Raw genomic sequence first — 22,873 nt, 5'->3', positions numbered from 1 at the left:
AGGGGATGAGTCCCACACCGACAGCCCCGGCACAGCCAGCAGCACCCCGGCCACGAGCCCCAGCCCGCTCCATCGGCTGGAAGCGGGGTGCTGGCTGGGTACCCCCTCCATCCCTGCCCTGGGGCCGTCCTCTCCTGCCCCCCTGCAGCCCCCTCCCCACCGGTGCCGGGAGCTCGCCGGTGCTCACGGCCGCGCACTTACCGGGCGGGCGGCAGAGCTGCCCTCCCCGTTGCCCTGGCCAGCCCCCAAGGTAGGTCCCAGGCAGCTGAGCGAGCCCCGGTCCCGGGGAGCAGAGGCGCAGGGGGGGCCGATGTTTACTGCCTATGCAGGGGGGCGGTGAGGGGAGGTGTCACTTCGCCCCCCCGACCCCCCCGCTTTTTCTTTAATCAAGCCAGTGCTATTAATATCAGGTAATGAACGTAATCTCTAGGTTAAGCTATCCTCTTATGCGTGCTGACCGCTCCACAGCTCCCGGCAAAAGACGCTCCCCGGCAGCGCTCTTCTCTCCTTCCTCCATCTTCCATCCTGAGCCCCCCGGCTCTGCTGGGGGGTCCGGGTTGCCCCAGCCCCTGGGGAGCCCGCAGTCCCCGTGCCGGGGGAGGACGCTCCCGTGCATGGCTCCTTGCACCGGGGTTTGCCCGGGGAGCCCCGCTGGCACGGCCATCCTCTCGCCACGGTAGCACCGGGAGGTTGGGGGACAGGAGCTGAAGGGACGGGGGGTGAGCACCCTCTGCACGGCATCACCTCCCGCTCCGCGGCAGCGTGGAGATGAGCAGTCCTCCGGCCTTCTCCAGCGTCCGCATATCAGGCTGCTGGGCCCTCGGGCCGGACGGCGGGTGAGTTCCTCCTTTGCTTCGGTTTTGGGTGGGTTTTTACTTTTTTTCACCTCTTTGCTTTCAGTCCTTGCTTGCTGGAGCGAACCCTCGGCAGCCCCGGTTCCCATTCCCCGGTCCCGGTCCCCGGCTCCTGCCCAGCTGAGGGCTGCAAAAGCGCAGGCGGCAGCTGGGGGAAAGATCAGCTTCCCACGGGATGTGGGATGAAGCCAGCCCGGCGCCGTACGGCAAGCTGCGGGGGACTCGGCGGGTGGATTTGGAGGGCCGGGTGCTTGGTTGCTGTGTTGTTTATGGGGCGCGGGGCCAAGGACGAGCTCTCCTGTTTGCTTCCAAGTTCAGGTTTGGGGCTTTGCCATTTTTCCTTGCTGGCTGCGGGGGCCGTTGGGACCTGCTGCCTTTCCCCTCCCAGCCCAGCATGGATCCGGGATGGTCGGGGGGTCTCGGAGGGCAGCGGGATGCAAAGAACCTTAGCATGGAGGGCAGAGGGATGGGAGCGGCCATGGGGGAGGGAGAGGGGTGCCCCTCTCACCCCAGTAAATCCATGCTTTGGGGTAAGTGGGAGCAAAAGGCTTCCTCCGTTTGTGCCGGCACATCTGTGGGGCTGGAGAGCCCTTTTGGGGAGCAGACCCCACAGATGGGCATCCCTGTGGGGTCAAGCATCCTCCTGGCAGAGGGGCGCGGGCAGACTCCAGCGAGGCTGCACCGACTACAGGCAAGGCAAAGCGTCCCCGAAAGCTGGGGACCGTCTGCGGAGAGCTGGTGGCAGCCGAGTCCTCCAGGAAGGCTTTGCAGGAGAGGGGTTACCAAGCCCAGGGCGATGTTGCCTTTCATATTTGCCTTGCTGTGGCATCGTGCCGCTGAAACCCAGGGGGTACGCTGCGCTCGGGAAGGCTGGGGAGGGTCTGCGTGGGTCAAGGACTGTCCTTCACTTAGAGCAATGGCATTAACTTCAGCTATAACTAGAGAGTTCCCTTCCTCTGGGGGCTTTACCTTGCAGGTAGGGGCATCGCACGGGCTTTGTCGCTGCTGCAGGGAATTTTTAAAAAGCGGTAGGAAGAAATGGCCAAGGGAGATGGCAGCGAGATGGCTGGGATCAGCCGTTCCTTTGGAGAGGAGGAGAGTCCCTTCCTGGCAACGGCAGCCACGGAAAACATCTACAAAACTTGAAGTGTAACATTAGGAGAAAATGCATGACCTTTGCAGAACTCCAGGACAGTCCCCCGGCCCTCCCCATGGCTGTGCTTATCGGAGATAAATCACGGGAAACATTGATTTAAGAGGTGTAGAATATCTACCTCTTATATAGATACAGACAGAGAATTCTTTATCTATAGATATCTATAGGTACAGAATTCAGGGGAAAGTCCAAGAGTATTTGGATGAGAGGAGGCAAGGCAGGCCAGCTCTTGGAACAGGATTAGAATGCTGCATCCAAGAGCGGCCCCGGGCGTGCGGGTGGAGGATGGCTCCGCTTCTCGCCAAGGACCGTCCCTGCACCGTCCCGTCCCCACGCGTGTCCCTGCGTCCCGTGGCGGCGACGCCCCAGCGTGGAGCTGCGGGGTGGGTCCCCTCTGTGCCTCGGGGAGCGGAGGGCTGGGAAAGCGGGCTGTCAGCTGTGACCACAGCCTGTGATTCCGGGCACAGTCGGAGCCGTCGGGGTCCGAACCTCCTCATCCCTGCCAGGAGCTGGGTTATGTCGGTGCTAATCAAAGATGCTGGTAGCAGACTTTGCGGAGGTCAGCCTCTCGCTCGGGCTCTGCTCCAGCTCCAAAAATCAGAGTTTTGCTCAACTCGGAGTTGCTTTGGGAATCGTGGCTTCGGTCAGCGTCACAGAGTGCGGATCGTGGTCTCGGCCACAGCATCTGTGGGCTGAGGTTGGCACAGGAGAGCTCGGCGCTGCGTTACACCAAAGAGCAGAGCATCCCGACACGCTCGCCTGTCGCATGGAGACTGGCATGTATCCCTGGAGGAAAACCGGCTGAGCAGCCCTCTGCGGCAGCGCCGGCGGCACGGCTCTCGAGTAACCGCAGTCCCGGGAGAGGGGCTGGGACGCAGATGAAAGGGACCGTTTTATTTTCTGGTAAACAACTGTGTCTTTGTCATCTCTTGCTTTTATCAAGCCAAAATGACTTTGTTTATGCACCGGCATCGTCGGCTGATGTCAGCCCCGTTCTGGGAATAGCGCGCGGTGGCTAATTACTGCTGCAGCATCACTGGTGGGAGAAGAGACCGAAATACCCCATCTGGGTTTGCTTCTCCTGCCTCTCTGGTGGAAGGAGCCATCTTTACATGGAAAGAAGCCCCAGAAGGCTTTCCCGGTGGGTCTCCCCTCCTGACGTTGCTTTTTAAAAGCGATCCTTGGGATGTTCACGGCTCCCGAGCGAGCCGGAGGCTGGTGGTGCTGGGTGCTGGCCATGTGCACCGATGGGCTCGTGCATGGGACGGGGTGTTGGGGGCTTGAGGCTCTCGCGGGGGGACTCTGTAGGTGCACACGTGTAGGGTGGGCGTCAGTGTGAGATGTCCTGGCGCAGGGGCGGGAGCTGCAGCCTGCCTTTTGCTGGCAGGGTTCAGCAAAGCCAGGCAAATCGCTGTCTCTTTGCCCACTCCGCAGGGACGTGCCGGTGCGGGAGGTGGGGATGGCATGGCCGGGGGGCTCGCGCCACGCTCACGGGGTTTGCCAGGTGGCTTTACGCGCAGATGGCCGATCTCAAATTTTGATCTTTGTCTAAAATTGTTCTAAAAAGGGCTGGGGGAGGGAAGGGAATTAATCTTCATACCAAACCAGCTTAAAATCAAACCAAAATCTGTAAAGCCCTGCAGTTTAAGCCCTTTCAAGAGCAAAAAATAACAGAGAGGCAGCAAAGCCCCACCGGCTTGGCTGGGATGTACCAAACGGTGCCATGTTTGGCACATTCGGTGCCCAGGGCTCTCTGACCTTGCAGAGGTTTCGTTTCCAGCCCAGTCACAGCTGGGGAGAGGAGCAAGCGTGAGCAGGGAGAGCCCTTTGCACCTTCTCACAGGGAGGAGAAGGCGAAACTGCAAGTGGGGAGGAGCAGGAGCTGGTATAAATAATCCTCCCCATCCCGGTGCTTGCCGGGTGGCGGGGCTGCAGTTTATCTCCTGGCCAGAGGCCACTTATCGCCTCCCAGCCACTGTTCTCCCGCTGCCAAGCTTGAAAGGGCTGCAGAGGGTGGTTTGTTCCTCTCCCTCCCCAGGCCGCAGTGGGAGGGGAGATAAGAGAGAGGCATTTAGCAGCTCCAGGGCTCTGGCCGTGCTCGGTGCTCGCTCAGCCCGCATGGCAAAGCAGATGCGAACAGCTTGGCAGCCCCACTGCCCGGCTATGGCCAGCTCACAGGCTTGTCCCCAGGGGTTTCAGTCCTAAAGGGTGGGAGATGTAGAGGTTTGGGTGGGAGTGGAGTGCTCAAAGGCGGGAGAGGAAAGCCATTGTGCATGGGGGGACGAGGACGATTGAGCTCTAGCCCGTGCGTTTGGCTTCCATCCCCCAGAAAGCTCCCTTGGCACGTCAGGACAGGTTATTGCCCTCTGTGATAACACCCTTGGTGCTTTTGAGAGCTCACTGGAGTGTTTATTTAATGTAGACATGCCCAAGCCGTAAGGCTCTAGGAGGTGATGCTTGTGCTGCACCTTTTCCAGGTTAAAATGTCATCCTGTGTGAGGATCTCTTGATGTTGGCCATGGCTTGGGGTTGCAGAGGTGCTGGTAGTGCTGCAGTAGGCCTGGGGTTGCTTCTTCCTCTCTTCCATTGCATCCCTCACCCGTACAGCGTGAGATCTCCCAGAGATGCCGCTCCCACTCACCAGGAACGCGGGCCCTTCCCCACCACCCATAACTGAGCTCCTTCCTCTCCCTGTCCCCAGCAACAGCAGTGCCGAATCCTTAGACCGGCTGTACCCTGCGGTGGGCTCCACCAAGCCACCCCGAAAGCGGACCACTAGCCAGTGCAAGTCTGAGCCACCCCTGCTGCGGACCAGCAAGAGAACCATCTACACAGCCGGCCGACCGCCGTGGTACAACGAGCACGGGACGCAGTCCAAAGAGGCCTTCGTGATAGGTAGGCAGACGCAGCACGTGTCCGGGCTCTGTCCCACCTCTGCCTTTCAGCCGGTGCAGGCTAGCACGGGCAGCCTCGGTGCTGCCTGTGCAGTGGCTCTCCAGGAGATCTTAGGAGGATTCCTGCCCCACAGCCTCCTTGGAAACTTGAGGTTGGCTCCAGACTCCAGGCTGTGAGCTGCTCAGCCCGGACAGGAGCAGGGAGAGACCCCATGGTCAGTCCAGTGTTGACTGGGGCAGCTGTAGTATTGGGCAGAAGCTGAAAGCTTGCAGATGGGGGTGATGGATTATAGCAGGCACTGGGCAGACCAGTCTTTGCTTGTTGTTCCCTCAACTCGTGTTGCCTGGGTTGTCACGAGTTCCCAGGGATTTAATCTAGGCTGGTTCTCATGCCAGCTCTCCCCTTGTTCCACAACCATCTAACGAAGGGTTTCCCAGCTTTTCCTGTGCACGTTGCTGACAGTTATTGTCCGTGCCATTTGACATGTTCAAGAATAATCTCTCTCTTGTAGTGCCTATTGATCTCCCTTTTTGGAGGTTCCTCCAACTTAGTGCAACAGAGCAGGACCTGGGCTCTAGTCTGTGGTTGGAAAGGCAGATTGGGGGTTTGGTGGCTTCATCCCCTTTTCCCTGGCAGGCCTGGGAGGAGGCAGCGCCTCTGGGAAGACCACGGTGGCCACCATGATCATTGAGGCTCTTGATGTCCCTTGGGTCGTTCTGCTGTCCATGGACTCCTTCTACAAGGTGAGGCTGCGCGTCGTCCTGGCCAGGCTCCTTGGGCTGCCATGGCCCTTGGCATCACCCCCTGATGGGGAAACGCAATGTGGATTTAGTGACAGCCTGATGGTTTCCCCTTCAGATGGTTCTTGGGGCAGGGGGAGAGGTTGCTGGGCAGGGCGGTGGGGAGGGAAGGCTGCCGGTGGGGACAGCCACGTGCACTAACCTCTCCTCTGTGGGCAGGTGTTGACCAAGCAGCAGCAGGAGCAGGCAGCCAGCAATGACTTCAACTTTGACCATCCCGACGCCTTTGACTTTGACCTCATCATCGCCACCCTGAAGAAGCTGAAGCAAGGCAAGAGCGTGAAGATCCCCATCTACGACTTCACCACCCACAGCCGGAAGAAGGAATGGGTACGGGACACTGAGGGGGGTGGGAAAAGGTGGGGGCACTGCCAAGGCAGGAGAGGGGGGTGCCATTTGGACCCCTCCAGCCCCTGCCTTTTGCAGTCAGACTCATGCAGTCACCCTCTGCTCTGTGGCTGGCTCAGGGCGCATTTTTCGGGTGAGCTGTAGCAGTCAGTAACAACCCAGCGAGATTCCCCGGGATGGGGCGTCTCTGAACACATGTTCTGTGTCTAACCACATCAATTCTGACTCCACAGAAAACCCTATATGGCGCCAATGTGATTATCTTTGAAGGCATCATGGCATTTGCGGACAAGGAGCTCTTGAAGGTGAGGAAGGGTTTAGAATCGGTTCTGGGGAAGCCTGACAAGCGCAAGCGCTGCAGCCCCCTCTTCTGCAGCCTTATGTCGCAGCACAAAGAGAGTCCCAGGTGCCCTGGGGCTCCAGTGCACCGCTGGATGGGACCCTGTCCTCCCACAGTGCTTCAGCATCACCCCTACAAACCAGCCCTCCACCCCATAACCTGCTGGGGGGAGATGGTGGGAGCATGCTTTCTCCTGAGGGTCAGCAGCAGGGAGATGACCTTCTCTTCCAGGTTACACTGGCTGCTGCAGCACTTCACTGTGCAAGAGAAATAGCTTTGACTCTTGCAGCGACAAGGGAAGAGCCCCTGGCAGAGGTCAAGCGTTTCAGCAGAGACCTTGATCTCAGCCATCCGTTCCCAGGAACTGGAAGCCGAGTGGTGACCTGGTTCCTGGCAGTGGTGGTGTATAAATATGACTAGAAATAGCCCACCTCCGCGTGGCATGCAGCTTGCACAGCCAGAAGCAACATCTGCTGTACTTCTACTGCGCAAAGCCTCGTGTTCCTAGAGTGGACTCATCCAGCGCTTCAGACTTCCTTGGGAATTATTTGGATACATGAAAAATGCTGTAAGAGGGAGCGAGCCATGCTCAAACTTAGCCAAGCTCAGTCTAGAAAGTTTCCTTCCTTGCCAAGCGAGCGTTTGGGTTGCGCTTTCCTGGAGCAACGATGACCTCCAGTGGACAGCTGGGTAAATCCCCCAGGAGCTTCCTCTGAGCATCCCTGCTCTTGTCTCTCGCAATTAAGGGCAGTGTCATGAGCTGACCTGCTGCGCTTGGCTCCCCTCCGGCATTAAGGAGCCAGCGCTCCTGGGTTAAGCCTGTTGGTCTGTGTCGTGGGCATTAACTTCTCTTGTCTCCTCCTCGCTCTTAAATAACAGCCAGCCAAAGTGTTGGAGCTCCTGAGAAGTGGAGACAGGGTTTGGAGCAGGACAGGTCTCAGGGAGCATGAGAGTAAGGGGCAGGTGGCAGGAAAGGACTTGCTGCAGCACCTGCACTGCCAGGTTCAAGTTCAGGGGCTGCAGAGGCAAAGCTCCCTCCAGGCCAGAGAAGAGCTGAGCCGAGCTCTGTTAAACTGGCGTTGTGCCGTGCACAGGGCTCAGCCTTCTGGTTGTGGCTGGTGGAGGTCAGTTCGAGTTACACACCTAACCTGGTGGGGTTTGTTCCCTCCCCTCTCATTTCAGCTCCTTGATCTGAAGATATTTGTGGACACGGACTCGGACATCCGCTTGGTGCGTCGCCTGCGCAGGGACATCAGCGAGCGTGGCCGTGACATCGAAGGTGTCATCAAGCAGTACAACAAGTTTGTCAAGCCTGCCTTCGACCAGTACATCCAGCCCACCATGCGGCTGGCCGACATCGTCGTCCCCCGAGGTACCTGCCCAGGGCTGCCCCGAGGTGCCACGTGGCTCAATCCTGAGTGGGACCTGAGAAACCCTGTTCCTCTGCGCTCAGCTCTGCTGGCCCGTCCCACCGCCCTCTGGCTGGCAAGGACGGAAGAGTGGCTGTCCCGTGCCAAAGCAAAGGTCCCTCCAGTTAGAATCATAGGAGAAGACCCATCATCTTGGAAAAGACCTTTAAGATCATGAAGTCCAACTGTAAACCTAACTCTGCTAAGTCCACCACTAAACCATGTCCTTAAGTGCCTCATCCACATGGTTTTTAAATACCTCCAGGGCTGGTGACTCAACCACCTCCCTGGGCAGCCAATTCCAGAGTCTGACAACCGTTTCAGTGAAGAAGTTTTTTCCTAATACCCAGCCTAAACCTGCCCTGGTGCAACTTGAGGCCATTTCCTCTTGTCCTATCACTTGTCACTTGGGAGAAGAGACCAACACCCCCCTCCCCACAACCCCCTTTCAGGCAGTTGTAGAGAGCGATGAGGTCTCCCCTCAGCCTCCTCTTCTCCAGACTGAACACCCCCAGCTCCCTCAGCCGCTCCTCATCAGACTTGTGCTCCAGACCCCTCACCAGCTCCGTCGCCCTTCTCTGGACACGCTCCAGCACCTCAATGTCCTTCTTGTAGTGAGGGGCCCAAAACTAAACACAGCGTTCGAGGTGTGGCCTCACCAGTGCCGAGTACAGGGGCACGATCCCCTCCCTGCTCCTGCTGGCCACACTGTTTCTGACACAGGCCAGGATGCCATTGGCCTTCTTGGCCACCTGGGCACACTGCCGGCTCATCTTCAGCCGGCTGTTGATCAACACCCCCAGGTCCTTTTCTGCCACACAGCTTTCCAGCCACTCTTCCCCAAGCCTGTAGCGTTGCATGGGGTTGTTGTGACCCAAGTGCAGGACCCAGCACTTGGCCTTGTTGAACCTCATACAATTGGCCTCAGCCCATCGATCCAGCCTGTCCAGATCCCTCTGCAGAGCCTTCCCACCCTCCAGCAGATCAACACTCCCGCCCAACTTGGTGTCGTCTGCAAACTTACTGAGTTGAGTGTCTCCAAACACTGGCCGAAAGCAGATTCCTAGGGGCAAGTCTGCACCTTTCCCTCAACCAGTCTCCTGCCCTACCAGCTCCTGCAGCTTAGCGATTTGAAAGCCAGAGGTGACTTCTAAATATTCGATAATAGATTACTAAATAAGAATTTATTAACGGCAGGAATGTCTCCTGCTGGATGATGCTTTGCTAGGGAGGGGATGTTTGGGGTATGGTGTATTTTTGAACATAGTGGGGAGCTTGGGGAAGAAATGTGTTTCAGGCACTGCTAGCACTGCAGTCCTGACCAGGCTGTCTTGCTTTTGCTTTTGGTTCACTCCAGGGAGCGGAAACACAGTGGCTATCGACCTGATCGTTCAGCACGTCCACAGCCAGCTGGAAGAGGTAAGAGCTGCCTGGTCCCCCAGGTATCAGTGGTGGGGTCGACTTTGCCTGTGCAGTGGTGCCATTGCAGGAAGCAGTGCTCTGGGTGCCAAGGTGGGAATGGCCTGGCTTCCTTCCATGCTCCAGGCGTGTAAGCCACGGGGCTGTCCCCGTGAACTCCTCCTAGCCCTGCTCCCTCCAGTTCAGCGAAGGAGACTGCCTTGTCCCTGTGCTCTGGTTAGTGCAAGTCCAGCAGCAGCTTTCTTCCCTCCCTGGGAGAGCAAGTCATCTGAGGACAAACCAACCATCCTCCAGTGATCTGAGTGATGCGCTCTCCCTGCCTGCAGCCCTCCCAGGGCCAGCATTGCCCCAAACCCTGCAATACTTCAGCTCTCTGGCTCTGGCTTCTCCTCTTCACCCCCTTGCAGACACCGCTGCATGGTCTTTCCAGTCAAGAGCCCACTTCTACATTTCTACGTTGGGTGCAGCCCATGGGTTTCCAAACCCAAAGTCTTGTCATGTTTGACCCCCAGCCTGAGCCCCGACGCAGGCAAATGCTTCCATCTCCTTCCCCATCACTGGGTTTAACAAGTCTTCTTCTGTGTGTCCTGGGCCAGTCCTGACCAGTGGTTTGAGCCTGGCACCCTTCGATCAAATGACCCTGTTGTGTGTTGCTGTTCCCTGAGCAGCACAGCCTCCTCCCGCCCCACATCTGTAGCTTTGATGTTTAAGTTGTGGAGATGCTCAGACCGCTTTTCTGGGAGGTGGAAGAAGCGTGACCTGGAGACAGATGCACTTGAAAGTAAAGGGCTCGATTCCTGCAGGCCTTTCTGAGCTCCCAGGCGGCAGGAGCCACTCGTCCCCTGGAAGTGAGCTGGCCCGCGATAGCATCGTGCCTGCTCAGGAGGGACCGCTCTGATGCAAAGGCGTGTTGGCCGGTTCCCCCTCCCGGAGCACCCCCTTTCCACAGGGCTGCAGGCGGCAGTCGGGTTTTCTGACTGCCCGGATTTACAGCACTAAGCTCTGGCAGGTCGGGAAGTTGGTTTCTAAACCCTAGGTCACAGGAGCGAGGAGCAGAGCCCTTGTGTCGTCGCTAGCACCAGGCTGAGGAGGGCACACAGCCATGGGTGCAGGCCAGGAGCAGGGAAATGGCTGTTTCTCCCAACCCCTGGGATCTGGCCAGGAAAGCTCCCGGCTGGACGCTGCAGCGAGCAAACACCGCAGGTCCTCCCCAGAGTGCTGCTGCGAGCCAGGCGAGGGGTTGGCTTGGGGGTGGCTTTCATTTCCTTGGGGAGGGGAAGAAGGGGAAAAGGCTACATGTGAATGCAGGAAAATATTCCTATTTTTCCTTTTCTTTTATCTTGAAACGACCCTGGTGTTGACAATGCTTAATACCGGTTGCATTGTGTCTTTGTGTTGCTGCCGCAGCGTGAACTCAGTGTCAGGTAAGAGCCCCTAACTCTGTCCTGTCTGTGCAGCCCGAGGCATTTCCAATGCCAGGCACTGCTTGGCCTAACCCTGACCTGCAGTCGAGACCGACAGCTCGCATAACGCACGGCCTCGTCACGCTCGAAGCTGACGAAAGGCCGCCTTGTCATTGGCTTTGGGACTAGCGGGGACGGGGCTGCTCCCCAGGGATGTATTCGTCCTGCGAGGGTACCACCAGCTTGAGGGCCAGGTTTGTGAGCTGGGGACCCCCGTCTCTGCAAGAGGGGAAGAGTTGTGTCCTGGGATTCTCTTTTATTTCCCTTCATCCTCTAAGACGAACGGTTGTTCAGAGCCACTCTCCATCCCTGATGATTAAACATCATTAAACATCAATTATTAAATTAAACAAAGCGGCTCGAGGGTGGTGGGAGCCCTGGATCCTTCGCCGCCGCGGAGGCTCTCAGCTGCAAGGCTGATGGCACCCGGGAGGAGCGCAGCAGCTTTGGCGTGGCGAGAGGTACCCGCTTCCCCGCAGTGTCTAAAGACTACACAGCAACTACTTGGGGACTAAGAAAATACTTATGCCCTAATGCAGGAGGATTTCTAATTTCTCAGTGTCTGGAGGTGGATGCTATAAAGTATATGTTGATTTACTTAACCGCTTCAGCATGTGGATCCAGGTGGGACTTTAGCTCTCTCGCTTCCATTAAGCAGCCAGCTAAGTTTCCAGGTATTTTTGTAGGAAGCAGAGGGGATGCGTTACTGCAGATGGGTTTCCATTTAGATCTCCATCATTGTATGGAGGCACTTAACTAAGTAACCCCAAAATTTACATTTAGCATACAAAAAGCTTTTCAAATACCTAAGAGGAACAGGAGAAGACTCTGCTTTACTTATTTCTGCCATTCATTTCCTAGACCAGGCAACTGGATGTTTTATTTTATTTCTGTTTGCTTGTTTAACACCATGAGGCCTGACGTTGCCATACAGACAGCGTAAGCTTCCCTGTGTATCTGGAGATCCAGGCAGGAAGGTGCTCTTTAGCGTGGAGAGAAGTCTGTGCTTTAAAAAATTGCAGGACTAACATTAGAGAGTAGACTGATGTGTGTGTGCATATATGTATATATGCCCATATGTATGTGTGTCGATATACACATATAAAATTTCCTTTCTTTCCAGGGATTCTCCTCTTTAATCAAAGTGGCACTCAGTACAGGTCATCTTTTTGTGCACCTTAAAAATCAAGTATTTAATACCGTGTCAAGAAAGTATGATAGCAGGTTTGGAAAGGTAACTCTGACCTCCAAAAATAACTCTGTGATAACCACAGCTGCAGACATTTTTATGTTCTGTTTAAGGCTCGTGGTTTCCATTTATGCCTTTGCCAGAAAGTCTGGAAAAAATTTCCTGCAAAAAATCTGTTAACACTCCTGGAGTCCCAGTGCTTTCACTGCTGCTGTTGTTTCCCATCAGCTCCTCTGCGGCTCTGCGCTCGCAGGAGGAGCGAGGTGGATGGAGAGACGTGTGTCAAGCGAGGTGTGCTCGGCAAACAGGGGGCTTTTCATCTAAAACAATTCCCCGTCCTCCTGTCTTGAATGGCTTCATCTAAATGTCACGGTTGTTGTTCTGATGTCACTGCCTTTTGGCAGCCGTGGGGACACAGCGAGGCCTTTGTAGCCAGTAGAATAAAACCTGGATGCTTAGATCTGGCCCCAGTCCGAAGTACTTTGCTGGTCCTTGTGTGCCAGGCTGGCCCTGGGCTGCCTCTCCTGACCCGGAGGGTGGCTGGGACGGGCAGGGAGTGCCTCTTCCCGACGCTCAGCTGATCAAATGGGTGAATTCGGAGGAGTTTAAAGAAAGTGGTGCCATTCCCTGGGCCTGCAAGCCTTGTTTTCTTCCTGTAAATGCTGGCTGCTGAGGGGCATCATCGCCTTCCTCTGTGTTCCCTCAGAGCGCCGGTCAGACCTTAGCGTCCTTGCAGTTGGGGTATTTCTTGTCCAGCTTCCCGCATATTTACTGTGCATGTGCTGGAGATGCAATTACATACAGGCGCTCCCTTTCCATCCCTGCCCAGGTGAGTATTTCTCCTCGAGCCCAGCAGCAGGAGCCGGACCAGCGAGCCCATGCCTCGGTGCTCTCAGCCGAGCCTGTTTACCGTCCCTTCCGCCATGCTATTTCAGCAGCCAGCCCCGCTCTCAGAGCCGGTGCTCTTTTCAGCTGAATTCCCCTCGCCAATCAATATTCCCCACCCCCAAGGTCTCGATCAGCTTGGCATGCCCTTTGCCAATTGTGTCTTTAAATATCAACCCGTGGCGCAGTTTAATAGCCCTTGTTTGAAATGTCAGCCATGAAAGCCAGCCGCTGTACGTGTTTGAAATGCCTTGACTGCATTAGCTCCTTTGTAGCTGGATGTCTCTTGTCTGCTTCCTGCTTGATAGCATGCTCAACAAAGAGCTGAGGATGTTCCCTGAAGCCTTCCTGAGAGATGGTCACCCCTTTCTCTCTCTTTTTCTTTCTTTCTTCTTCTTCTTCCTTTTTTTTTTTTTTTCCCTTTAAAGCCTTTGTTCTGGGGGGAAAAAATAAGTTTCCAAAGTGAGACGTTTTCTTGACGTGCTCATGGCTGCCCGTCTGAATTTTCCGCCGCAGTCCTGCCTGGCAGGGGGAGGGACAGGAAGCATTGCTCTTGCAGGCAGGCTGCCTGCAGGTCGTGGTGGCAGAGACCTGCTCCCTCCGTCCCTCCTGCCAGGGCTGGGCAAGGGGCTTCACCGCAGGCGACACGGCTGTATCAGGACAGCTGCCGGAGAGGCTGAGCTCTTCCCTCTGCCTCAGCCTGCAGCCCCTCTCCAAGGGATGGCGATCCCAGGGCAGGTCCAGGTGAACTCGGGGGAAGGAAGGTCTTCCCAGTGGGCGGTGATGTTCAGTTCAGAGCTGGGTTTCTCCCCATGTTCCCAGCGCTCTCGGCTTTCCAGGCTGTCCCAGGCTTGAGCAGCGTGCTGGGAGATGGGCACCCCTGTGAGCCCATAAGCTGTTTGCATGGGGGCAGGGCAGGTTGGATGAAGGGGTTTTTTTTTTGCAAGCTTGGCTTGGAGCACCTGCGCTTGCTCTGGGACTGCAGCAGAGCCCCGGGCGAGGGCTGGGCATTGCCCTCTGGGCTCCGAGAGCTGCAGCTGGTCTTGCAGTGTGGTACCACTTGGGACAGAGATGTGACAGTGTCCCTGCCGTGACTCCAGGGCCGTGAGAGCAGATGGAGCTTTCCCTGCATAGAGACGGTGCTGCGGAGAGCAGCCGTGACATGACATGGTCATCAAGGGAGGAGTGCTGGGGTCTGTACAGCGATGGCCCAGGCACCGGGCAGATCCAAGAGCCATAGATCAGTTAGGGCTTTTTTTCCCCCCCTTTGACTAATGACAGTGCTTTTTCCTTTGTTTCATGTTGTGTTTGTCCCTCTCCCCTTAAACTCTCGTGTTTCCTGTCTCGTGTCCCCTGAACATCCCTCCCACCTGGTGACCAGAGGAAGCTGCGCTGGGATATGTGAGGAGACAAACGCTAATGGCAGTGTTCTGGTTGTGACACTAACGCCGGGGAATGGGGGCGAGGGCTGTGCAGTGTGAGCCGCGTTACTAACCCGGGCAGACAGCTCACAGGGTCCTGCTTTGCTGGGGCTGTGCAGAGCAAACCAGGGTGGGAGGACTTGAGAGACCATTTTTATCCTGACCCCAAAAATGGGACCTGCTGCTGTTCCCCCCAGAAAGCGCTGCGGGGACCCCCACAGCACTGAGTAGCTTCGCTGGGCTGTCAGGGACAGGGGCCCGAGCAGAGTTGCATCCAGACCTCCCCGTCCCCGCACTGAGCACCAGCCCCTGGGCGGGTGTCGCAGGAAGGTGCGGAAAGCTCGGTGACAAAATGCTGACAGCGTTTCCCCAGGGGCTGTTGACAGCTCGGGGTGCAGGGGAGGTGTTCCCAGGCATGTGGGGCTGCTCTCGGGGGTAGGAGCGCTCGCTGGCGCCTGCGGCAGGGAGCAGGAGCTGGGTCACCACACATCTGACCTGCAGCACCACAGAGACCAGGGCAGGAGAGGTGCTGCCCATCCCGCTGGCATGGCAGGATGCTGTGATGTGGACCTGGCAGTGACAGAGGGGAGAGGTCCCCGCAGCAAGCTCCAGCCTGTGTCCCTGGGTGGGCCGTGGTGGGTGAGAGACAGCCTTGTGGGCTACAACCCCTACAGCCCCTCTGGTCTGGGGACAGCAGTTTGTCACCTTAGCAAACCCAGCTGGGGCCATGAGTGGGTGTGTGGCTCTGCTTTGGGGGGCTGATCTCTGCCCCCCCCAGAAGCAGGCAAGCAGGCGGCCCCTGTGCAGGCAGCAGCGTCTGCCATAGGCAGTGGTCAGGTCCTCGCCCACCGTGTGGGACTGCACCCCTGGGGCCAGGAGGGGTTTAGGCAGGGCTGGATGGCAACTGTGCCCCCCTAGAATCTGTCCCCGGGCCAGGTCTGGCAGGAGGAAGGGGGTGGGGGCTGCGGGGGCAGAGCTGCTGGGTGCTGCCGGCAGCACAGCCCTGGCGTGGGAGCATCTCCGAAGGCAGCTAACCCGAGTTGTGGTGACTAACAGAGTGAGCTCGCTTCACTGACGGCAGGTCCGGGGCCTTGAGGGCTGCTTGTCCTAAAAAGGTTGTGGGGTCTGCAGGCAGCGGGAGCGGCCTGGGCTTGGCCCCAACCCAGCCGGGCTCTGCCGGCAGCGGGCAAGCCTGCGATGGGATCACAACCCATCCCACGTGCGCCGCACAGCCATGAGCTGTCTCGGCTCTCGGGAGCATTCCCTGCGTAGGGGCTCTTTGCTGCTACGTAGGACTGGAGCTGGCAAAAGCAAGAAGGAGCCCTTAAGTACCCACAGGCCTTGGGAATGTCTCATTTGGTGTTGGTCAGCCAAGACCAGGAGATGGCTATGTGGATGGAGGCCTCAAGTCATCTAGCCCTGCCCTCCTCCATTCCTACCCAGTCATCTTCTCTGTCTTCTTCTCCGCTTGTGTGCTTCTGTGCGTATGCAATTAATCCAGGTTTCTGCTTGATTTGAAATCTTAATCACCTGGTGCTTTCGTTTGTTTGCTCTCTTCTCCTCCTCCCCAACATCTCTCTGATCGGGATGCAGCCGCTGGCACGTGTGTGATCTGACGTGTGGCTTTCGGACCCCAGCCCTCCTCCCAGACAAAGTCGCTTGTCCATCCTGCCCAGCCTTGTGGAAGCCAAATAGATATGACCTTCATCTCATTACTGCCGCTCTCAAAGAGAGAGGTGACTAATGGGGCTCCATTGTGCGCTTCCCCGTGAATGGTGTTCCCTTGATCCAAGAATAGCTCCCAACCCTATTAGTTATGTGGAGATGAGTCACACAAACCCAGTCCTGTCCAGCCGTAAAGTCTTGAATCTATTCCTAATTTGGTGTCAATCCAACTAGCCTTGAATGGGCCAGGCGCTCTCTGAAATGGTCTTGTTGCAGCCTGGCTCCGCATTGAGCCGTGTGCCAGCACCACGGACCTGGCTGCCTGTCCCCTTTCTGGTGACATCTGGCACTTGTAGGACAGCTCCTCCTCACCCCATGAGTTCAGGATCCACCATCAGATAAGACTCCCGAGCAGGAGAGGGGTTTGATTTTACTTTCCACTTTCTTCCCAACCAGTGGAAACCAAGATGGGCCAACCATGGGTTAGCTGCCCAGCAGGAAGGGCAGCTCCTTGGGCTGCGAGGTCCCCCTGACTCCACCAACCACCCGCTCCCTGCCCCGTTTGTGGGAGCAGGTCCCTTTACCATCAGGGGGGACCGGCCAGGGCTGGCCGCTCGTTCAGCTCGGCTGGATGGCCTTGGTGTGTGTTTGCAGTGTGAAATGACATCTGGGAGGATGGCTCCGGCCGTGTGCTGTGCACCAGCCTTCAGGCAGCCTTGCCTGGAGACCTTCTGACCATGTGTTTGGTTTTCAGGGCCGCCCTGGCCTCTGCCCACCAGTGCCACCCCCTTCCTCAGACCCTCAGTGTGCTGAAGAGCACCCCTCAGGTGAGGGGCATGCACACCATCATCAGGTAAAGCCCCCGCAGCCTCCTGGGGCGGGATGGGGCTTAGGTGCCGGCTGGGGCGGGCTCGGCTTGCTTTGAGCTCCCAAATCCCACTTGTGCGCTGTCCTCACGACTTGGGGACATGGGACAGGATAGAGGGTGGTGCGCCCTGGGTACAGGAGCTGTGCTGTGAGTGCTCCATGGTCTTGCCAACAATTTTTCTGCCTTTTGCCTTAAAACTGTCACTGCAATTCTAGGCTCAGCCGGTGGACCCGGTGCAAACAAAACACTGACAGCCAAACAGGGGCAGGGGCTGCCCTCCACGCAGCCTCTGACCTCTGTCAGCATCTCCTGGGGCACTTTTTGGTCCACAGCTTACGTTGCCTTTCCCTCCCCTCTAGAAACAAGGAGACCAGCAGAGATGAGTTCATTTTCTACTCCAAGAGGCTGATGCGGTTGCTGATTGAGCATGCGCTCTCCTTGCTCCCGTTCCAGGTGGGTTCAAGGGTGTAGCTGGGACAGCGAGCAGCAGGCGCTGTGTTTCCTCTCCAATTCCTAACCTGTAACTGCCAGGGAGCCGGGACAGCCCTGGGGCTGCTCTTCCAGCCTTCCCCGTGTATCCGCCCTTTCCTTCTAGGTTAAAATGGGGCAGGGCTCCCCTAGGCCATGGAGCAATGGCGTGGCCCTGGGTGACAACTCTTTGTCCAGCCTCAGTTTCCAAGGGTCCAGACCAGCCCGCAGCTGGCTGGCTCGCTGGCACCAGGGCTCCTCTGAGAGCCACATCAGAGCCCTTACTAATGCTTCTCACATGGTTTTTGTAGAGTTGCACAGTCCAGACCCCTCAGGGACAGGACTACGAAGGGAGGACATACAGCGGGAAGCAAGTAAGTGGAAGGAAAAGGTACTATTCAACCCTGACCCATGGGGCTACACTGCAGGGGAAGGACACCCCTCCTTTCTCAGGGCTTCCATCAGGCCTGGGTTTGGTGCCTGCTGTGGTAGGTATGATACCCTGTATCATCGGGACAGGCAGCAGTTCGGTGGCTGGGGTGCCATCAGCAATATCACTGCCACTCCTGCCCTCCCTCTGAGGGAGGCAGCCTGAACTGGGAGCAGCACAACCCTCTTGGAAGGGATGTGCTTTGGGGGTGCCCATTAGAGTCTCCCACTGTCGAGGCTCAATGCCATACTGGGGTGCCATGCACCTCCTGCACTGTGCCTTCCCGTGCACCCTCGTTGTGTGCTGCAGATCACCGGGGTGTCTATCCTGCGGGCGGGCGAGACCATGGAGCCAGCGCTGCGAGCGGTGTGCAAGGATGTCCGCATCGGGACCATTCTCATCCAGACCAACTGCAACACGGGCGAGCCGGAGGTAAAGCCCGGGGCCTTGAGCTGCCGAGGGCATCTCCTGTTGTTAGCCTGCGTGCAGGGGGTGACTCAGGTATTTCCTGAGAGTTCTTCAGTGATCCGAGTGTTGATCTTGGCGGGAGGTGAGTGCTCAGAAAGCGAGTGGTTTGAAAGCTTCTGAAGTGGGCTTTGCCAGCGTGTTTGTGCACGCAGGCGCTGGTTTGCTGTCCAAGTGTTTGCACCAGCGCCTGGCTCCAAGCTGACAGCTGGGGTCTCAGAGATAGGGATGCAGGAAAGATCCTTCACCCCTCTAAGAGAAGGGCTCAGGTTGCTCCATTCGCCTTGAGCCTGCAGCCTCTAAGCTGATCTCTCTTCCCCCCTGCCCAGCTCCACTATCTGCGGCTGCCAAAGGACATCAGCGAAGACCACGTCATCCTGATGGACTGCACGGTCTCCACGGGCGCAGCAGCCATGATGGCAGTGCGGGTGCTGCTGGTACGGAGGATGTGGGGCACGCTGCAGAGGGCGGGTGGTTCGCCCCCCCCAAAGAACGTGCAAAACACCAGCCGCAGCCGTGCTGAGGGGCCTTGCACTGAAACTGTCTCCTTGTGAAGGAGGGTGTCATGGGAGCCAGGACAAGATGGAGTGGCTCTGTAACCAGGCGTTGACAAAGTCACTCCTTCCTTGTGTAGTAACAGCCTGGATTTAATTGGTTTCTTGGTCCTGTGCCCAGTAACCCCAGCTGGAGAGGGGAGGAGAGAAAGTGGCTCCAGGAAGGCCCTCGAGCGCTTCAAGTGCCGCTCGCTGGAGGCATGGGCCGTAACATGCCTTAGGTACCCTTACCCCGAGCTGTCTCCGTGCCTTTCCTGTAGGATCATGATGTCCCAGAAGACAAGATCTTCCTCCTCTCCCTGCTTATGGCGGAGATGGGTGTCCATTCAGTTGCCTATGCTTTCCCCCGGGTGAAGATCATCACCACAGCTGTGGACAAGAAGGTGAACGACCTTTTCCGGATAATCCCCGGCATCGGTGAGTATCTGGGTAGGAATGACCTGTTGCAGGGGGATTTTTGGTGCTTCTGGCCCACTCGCCAGAGGAGGTGAAGCCCTGGTTGTCAGCAGCAGCTTAGGTCTGGCCTTATTTAACCCGGGGACCCACTGCCTCTCCTGGGTCCTGCTGCCACGTGGGTGGTGGGATCGACATGCACACTCTGAGAGCTGTCAGGCAGCCATAACCTCGTTGGCAGAAGGAGCCATTCCACGTGCCATGAGCCTCCTCCGGCCCCAGGTGGAGAAGCTGGGGTGGGACAGCTGGAGCAGACCTGTGCCCACCTCATTCCCTAAGCTGCCGCCTTAAACAAGCTCATCCAAAACAAGCTCACTCTGTTCTTCTGTCCTCACCTCTGCTGTGCCAGGAAACACGCCTGCCACGGGGTGCTAAAACAGCCTCCAGGCTGCTCCAGTTTTGCTGCTACGCGAGTTTGAGAGCTGTTCAAGCTGTTGGAGAAACTTGCTTTTGTTTCCTTGCCTGCTGGAGCGAGGGCAGGCTGGAGGACAGGTCCCAGGGCTCCCTGCACCTTGACTGCATCTCTCTTTCTCCCCGCAGGGAACTTTGGGGATCGCTACTTTGGAACGGACGCTCCTCCAGACTGGAGCGATGATGAAGATGCTCTTAGCACTTAGCTGGATGTGGAGAGGCCACTGGCCCCAGACAGCTTCAGCACCGCACCTTAACCCCTTCTGTCCATTGCAGAGATTTCTCCTTCCTCCTCACCAAGCATAGATATTTTTTTCAAATCTTACATTGGAGATCTAGGGCATATTTTTTCAAAGAAACACAAATCCTAGTTTGACTTTGTGGACCGTCGTGTGTCCCAGCATAAAGCGGAGTTAATTTATTTTAATTTAAATAAATATTTGCCTATATAACTTATTGGAGATATTTTATAAAGAAAAGTAATAAATTTTTTCTCTGGTTTTCTTGAATGGAGCCATTCTTTGTCATGCCCCAGCAGTGCCCAGAAGGATTCGCAGCCCTTCGGGACTGCTGCCCTGGGAGGGGAGCTATCTCAAGCGGCGGCAGGAGGTTGAGACCCTGCTGCTGAGGAGCAGGCTGACCCTGCAGAGCGGTTCTTACAGCTCTGTGCTGGTTACAGGCAGCTGTTGTTGCTTCTCTTCGGTGAACACTGAAGCTCTTACACCCCAGGGAGAGCCTCCCCTATGGCATGCGCTCGCTCTGTCTGATGCTACCGAGGCAGGGAGGGAGCCTTCACCTCATGGGACAGAGAGCACCCTGCGGCCTCTCTGCAAGGATAGGATAACCCCCCTCAGACCAAGGTGTCCTGCTTGCAGCAGGGCTGTGAGCAGGAGAAAAAACCCACCGCTCCCATTCCCCAGATCCCTCCTCTTGCTGCCTTGCACCTGGGAGGAAATACCATGCTCTAGATCCAAGTGGTACCCAAGGAGAGGCAGTTCCTCATATCTGCACGAAAGCTGAAGTTCAGCTCGGATCACATCGCACTTCGGCTTAAGAAGCACCAAGCCCCTGTTTCAGTTCAGCAGCCAAAATGAAACACAGCTCACCCAAACACCAGCTTGCTCTTGCTGAATCAGAGCTGCTCACGATGTGGTGAGGAGCAGGTCTCATAACGGTCTCCGGGAAGCTGTTAGCAGGCCAGAGTAACCTCAGCGGAAGGGGAGCCGGCCAGCCCCACGAGTTGGATTTAGTCAGAGGAGGCTATGACCCCTGTGGCTGAACACAGAGTATTTTCCTTTCCTGCATGATTCAAAGTCCCAATGCAACATCCTTGTCCTGGAGATAAACGGGCCAAGAGGAGCAAACCTACCCCTTGGCTGGGCGTCCCTGGCTCCGAGCCGGCTCCTGAGGGGTTAGGCAAGGCAGGCAGGCGGTGCCGGCAGCGAGGAAAGCGAGGCCGGGAGGGGGATGTTCTGCCAGGCTCTTGCCAAAATGGAGAGTCGCCTGGTGATAACTCAGTGTGGGCTCAGGTGTGATGAGCCCAAAATAACTGCCACCGCTCTGCAGCATGTTGTATAAATTCTCAAGTGAATTTAAAAGAAAACACACGCCCGAGTTCCTGCAAGTGCTCGGCGAAAGCATGAGCCCTCAGCTTGAAAGCCACGCTCAGAGCCAGCACTGACACTTGATTAGTGTCTGCTAAAAATAGCTCCTTGCGTAGGTGGAAGGAGAGCTCATAAGCACAAACACAGGAGGATAGGCAGACACAGGGGGTTTTGGCTGGGGCACCAGGTGAGCAGCAGCGGGACAAGGGACAGCAGCATCACCAGGCCCATGGAGGAGCATGTCTGCACCTGGAGTCCTTCCTCTGGGCTGCAGCCGCCAGGGCAGGAGCTCAGTGCTGGAGTAGCCCGGTGTCTTCTTTCTAGACCATGATCAACCCCATGAATGAATGCCGCCATCATCCTTCAGGCATAAAGCTCCAGCAGACCTTGTCTGAGCAGTGCCATTGGCCTCCTTGAGGGAGACAAGGCCATGTGTGGGTGTTGAGCAGATTTGCCCCCAGGGTCCACCATGGGGGTGAAAATTCCACAACACTTCCTTGGGGAGGGGAGGGGTGGCAAAGCACCTCTTCTCCCCAGCATACTTCATCCCAATCCACACACCTAACCTCCTTGAAACATCATGGATGCAGCCTCTCTGTGCCCCTGATAACAGCCCTTGATGAGTAACATGTAGGAAGCGGCCCGGGGAGGTGTGTGGATGGAGAAGAACTGGGCACCATGGGGCTGCGACCCACCATGCAGAGCATCAGAGGGTGTCCTGCACCCATGGTCCATCCATGGCCCCGATGAGCCTGTGATGGGCATAGACAGCAGCTGTAGGATACTCAGCCATGGGAGGGGAAGACAAGAATTGGGGTGTGAAGGATGTGGGGACGAGGAGGCATCACCAGGGCCTCAGACTGCCACATCTTGTTTTGCAGCACTTCCAGGCTGCTGAATGCCACCCACGCACCCAGGCAGTCCCCAGCACCCATGGCCGGTGGCTGGCACACCCGTGATGGCGTGGTGGAGCACGGCATGGCCCCCTTTGCCAGCGCATTAAGGGCCAAGTGACCCACACCCTGTCCCTGGGCATGGCCACAGGGACCACACGGCCCAAAGATCCCAGAAATCTTTGCATGCAGGACCGTTCTTGCTTTTAACCCAGTTCATCCATAATTTTCCTCAGAACATCTGCATTTTTCCTCAGCAGGTCCACGCTTTTCCTCAGATCCACATTTTTCCTCAGCAGATCTGCATCTTTCCCCAGTAGATCCCTATTTTGGTTCAGAAGATCTGCACTTGCCCTCAGTAGATCCATGTTTTTCCTCAGTAGGTCCATGTTTTTCCTCAGATCTGTATTTTTCCCCAGTAGATCCCTATTTTGCACCTAGAAGAGCTGCACTTGCCCTCAGCAGATCCATGTTTTTCCTCAGTAGGTCCACATTTATCCTCAGATCTGTATTTTTCCCCAGTAGATCCCTATTTTGCCTCTAGATCTGCACTTGCCCTCAGTAGAGCCACGTTTTTCCTCAGTAGGTCCATGTTTTTCCTCAGATCTGTATTTTTCCCCAGTAGATCCCTATTTTGCCTCTAGATCTGCACTTGCTCTCAGCAGAGCCACGTTTTTTCCTCGGCAGATTCACGTTTTCCTCAGATCTGCACTTCTCCTCAGAAGATCCCCATTTTCCCTCAGCAGATTCACATTTTCCTCAGCAGATCCACCTTTTCCCTCAGCAGATCTGCATTTTCACTCAGCACATCCACACTGCACCCCGGCAAACCCGGGTTTTGCCGCTACACAGCCACATTTTACTTCAGCAAACCGGCTGTGCA

The 22,873-nt window shown here is 56.7% G+C and overlaps 1 protein-coding gene across 4 annotated transcripts; it reads left to right on the top strand.

Annotated features, from left to right (window-relative positions):
- The first annotated feature begins 745 nt into the window (after window positions 1-745).
- Window positions 746-20,002, top strand: UCKL1 (uridine-cytidine kinase 1 like 1). 4 transcript variants are annotated; one of them, XM_059827029.1, is made up of 15 exons: window positions 746-836; window positions 4,718-4,905; window positions 5,542-5,648; window positions 5,865-6,035; window positions 6,287-6,358; window positions 7,576-7,765; window positions 9,160-9,221; window positions 14,140-14,159; window positions 16,599-16,697; window positions 17,072-17,165; window positions 17,492-17,554; window positions 17,920-18,042; window positions 18,405-18,512; window positions 18,890-19,046; window positions 19,623-20,002. In XM_059827029.1, exons 1-15 carry the CDS (start codon window positions 769-771, stop codon window positions 19,697-19,699), a joined length of 1,599 nt encoding a protein of 532 aa, XP_059683012.1. In that variant the 5' UTR covers window positions 746-768; the 3' UTR covers window positions 19,700-20,002. The 4 variants fall into 4 exon arrangements, with proteins under 4 accessions (XP_059683012.1, XP_059683013.1, XP_059683010.1 ...); XM_059827030.1 differs by lacking the exon at window positions 14,140-14,159 and adding an exon at window positions 10,629-10,645; XM_059827027.1 differs by having other exon boundaries at window positions 4,712-4,905.
- The last annotated feature ends 2,871 nt before the right edge of the window (window positions 20,003-22,873 follow it).

This window comes from Gavia stellata, chromosome 20 (assembly GCF_030936135.1).
Source record: "Gavia stellata isolate bGavSte3 chromosome 20, bGavSte3.hap2, whole genome shotgun sequence".
NCBI lineage: Eukaryota > Metazoa > Chordata > Aves > Gaviiformes > Gaviidae > Gavia > Gavia stellata.
The sequence above is the reverse complement of the archived record's forward strand: the minus strand, read 5'-3'. Positions and strand labels throughout refer to the sequence as shown.

Coding starts and splice junctions, on each gene's coding strand:
- UCKL1 (XM_059827027.1), top strand. CDS start 769: ATGAGCAGTCCTCCGGCCTTCTCCAGCGTCCGCATATCAGGCTGCTGG. Junction 6,359..7,575: donor CGGACAAGGAGCTCTTGAAG/GTGAGGAAGGGT, acceptor CTCTCATTTCAG/CTCCTTGATCTGAAGATATT. Junction 16,698..17,071: donor GGCATGCACACCATCATCAG/GTAAAGCCCCCG, acceptor CCTCCCCTCTAG/AAACAAGGAGACCAGCAGAG.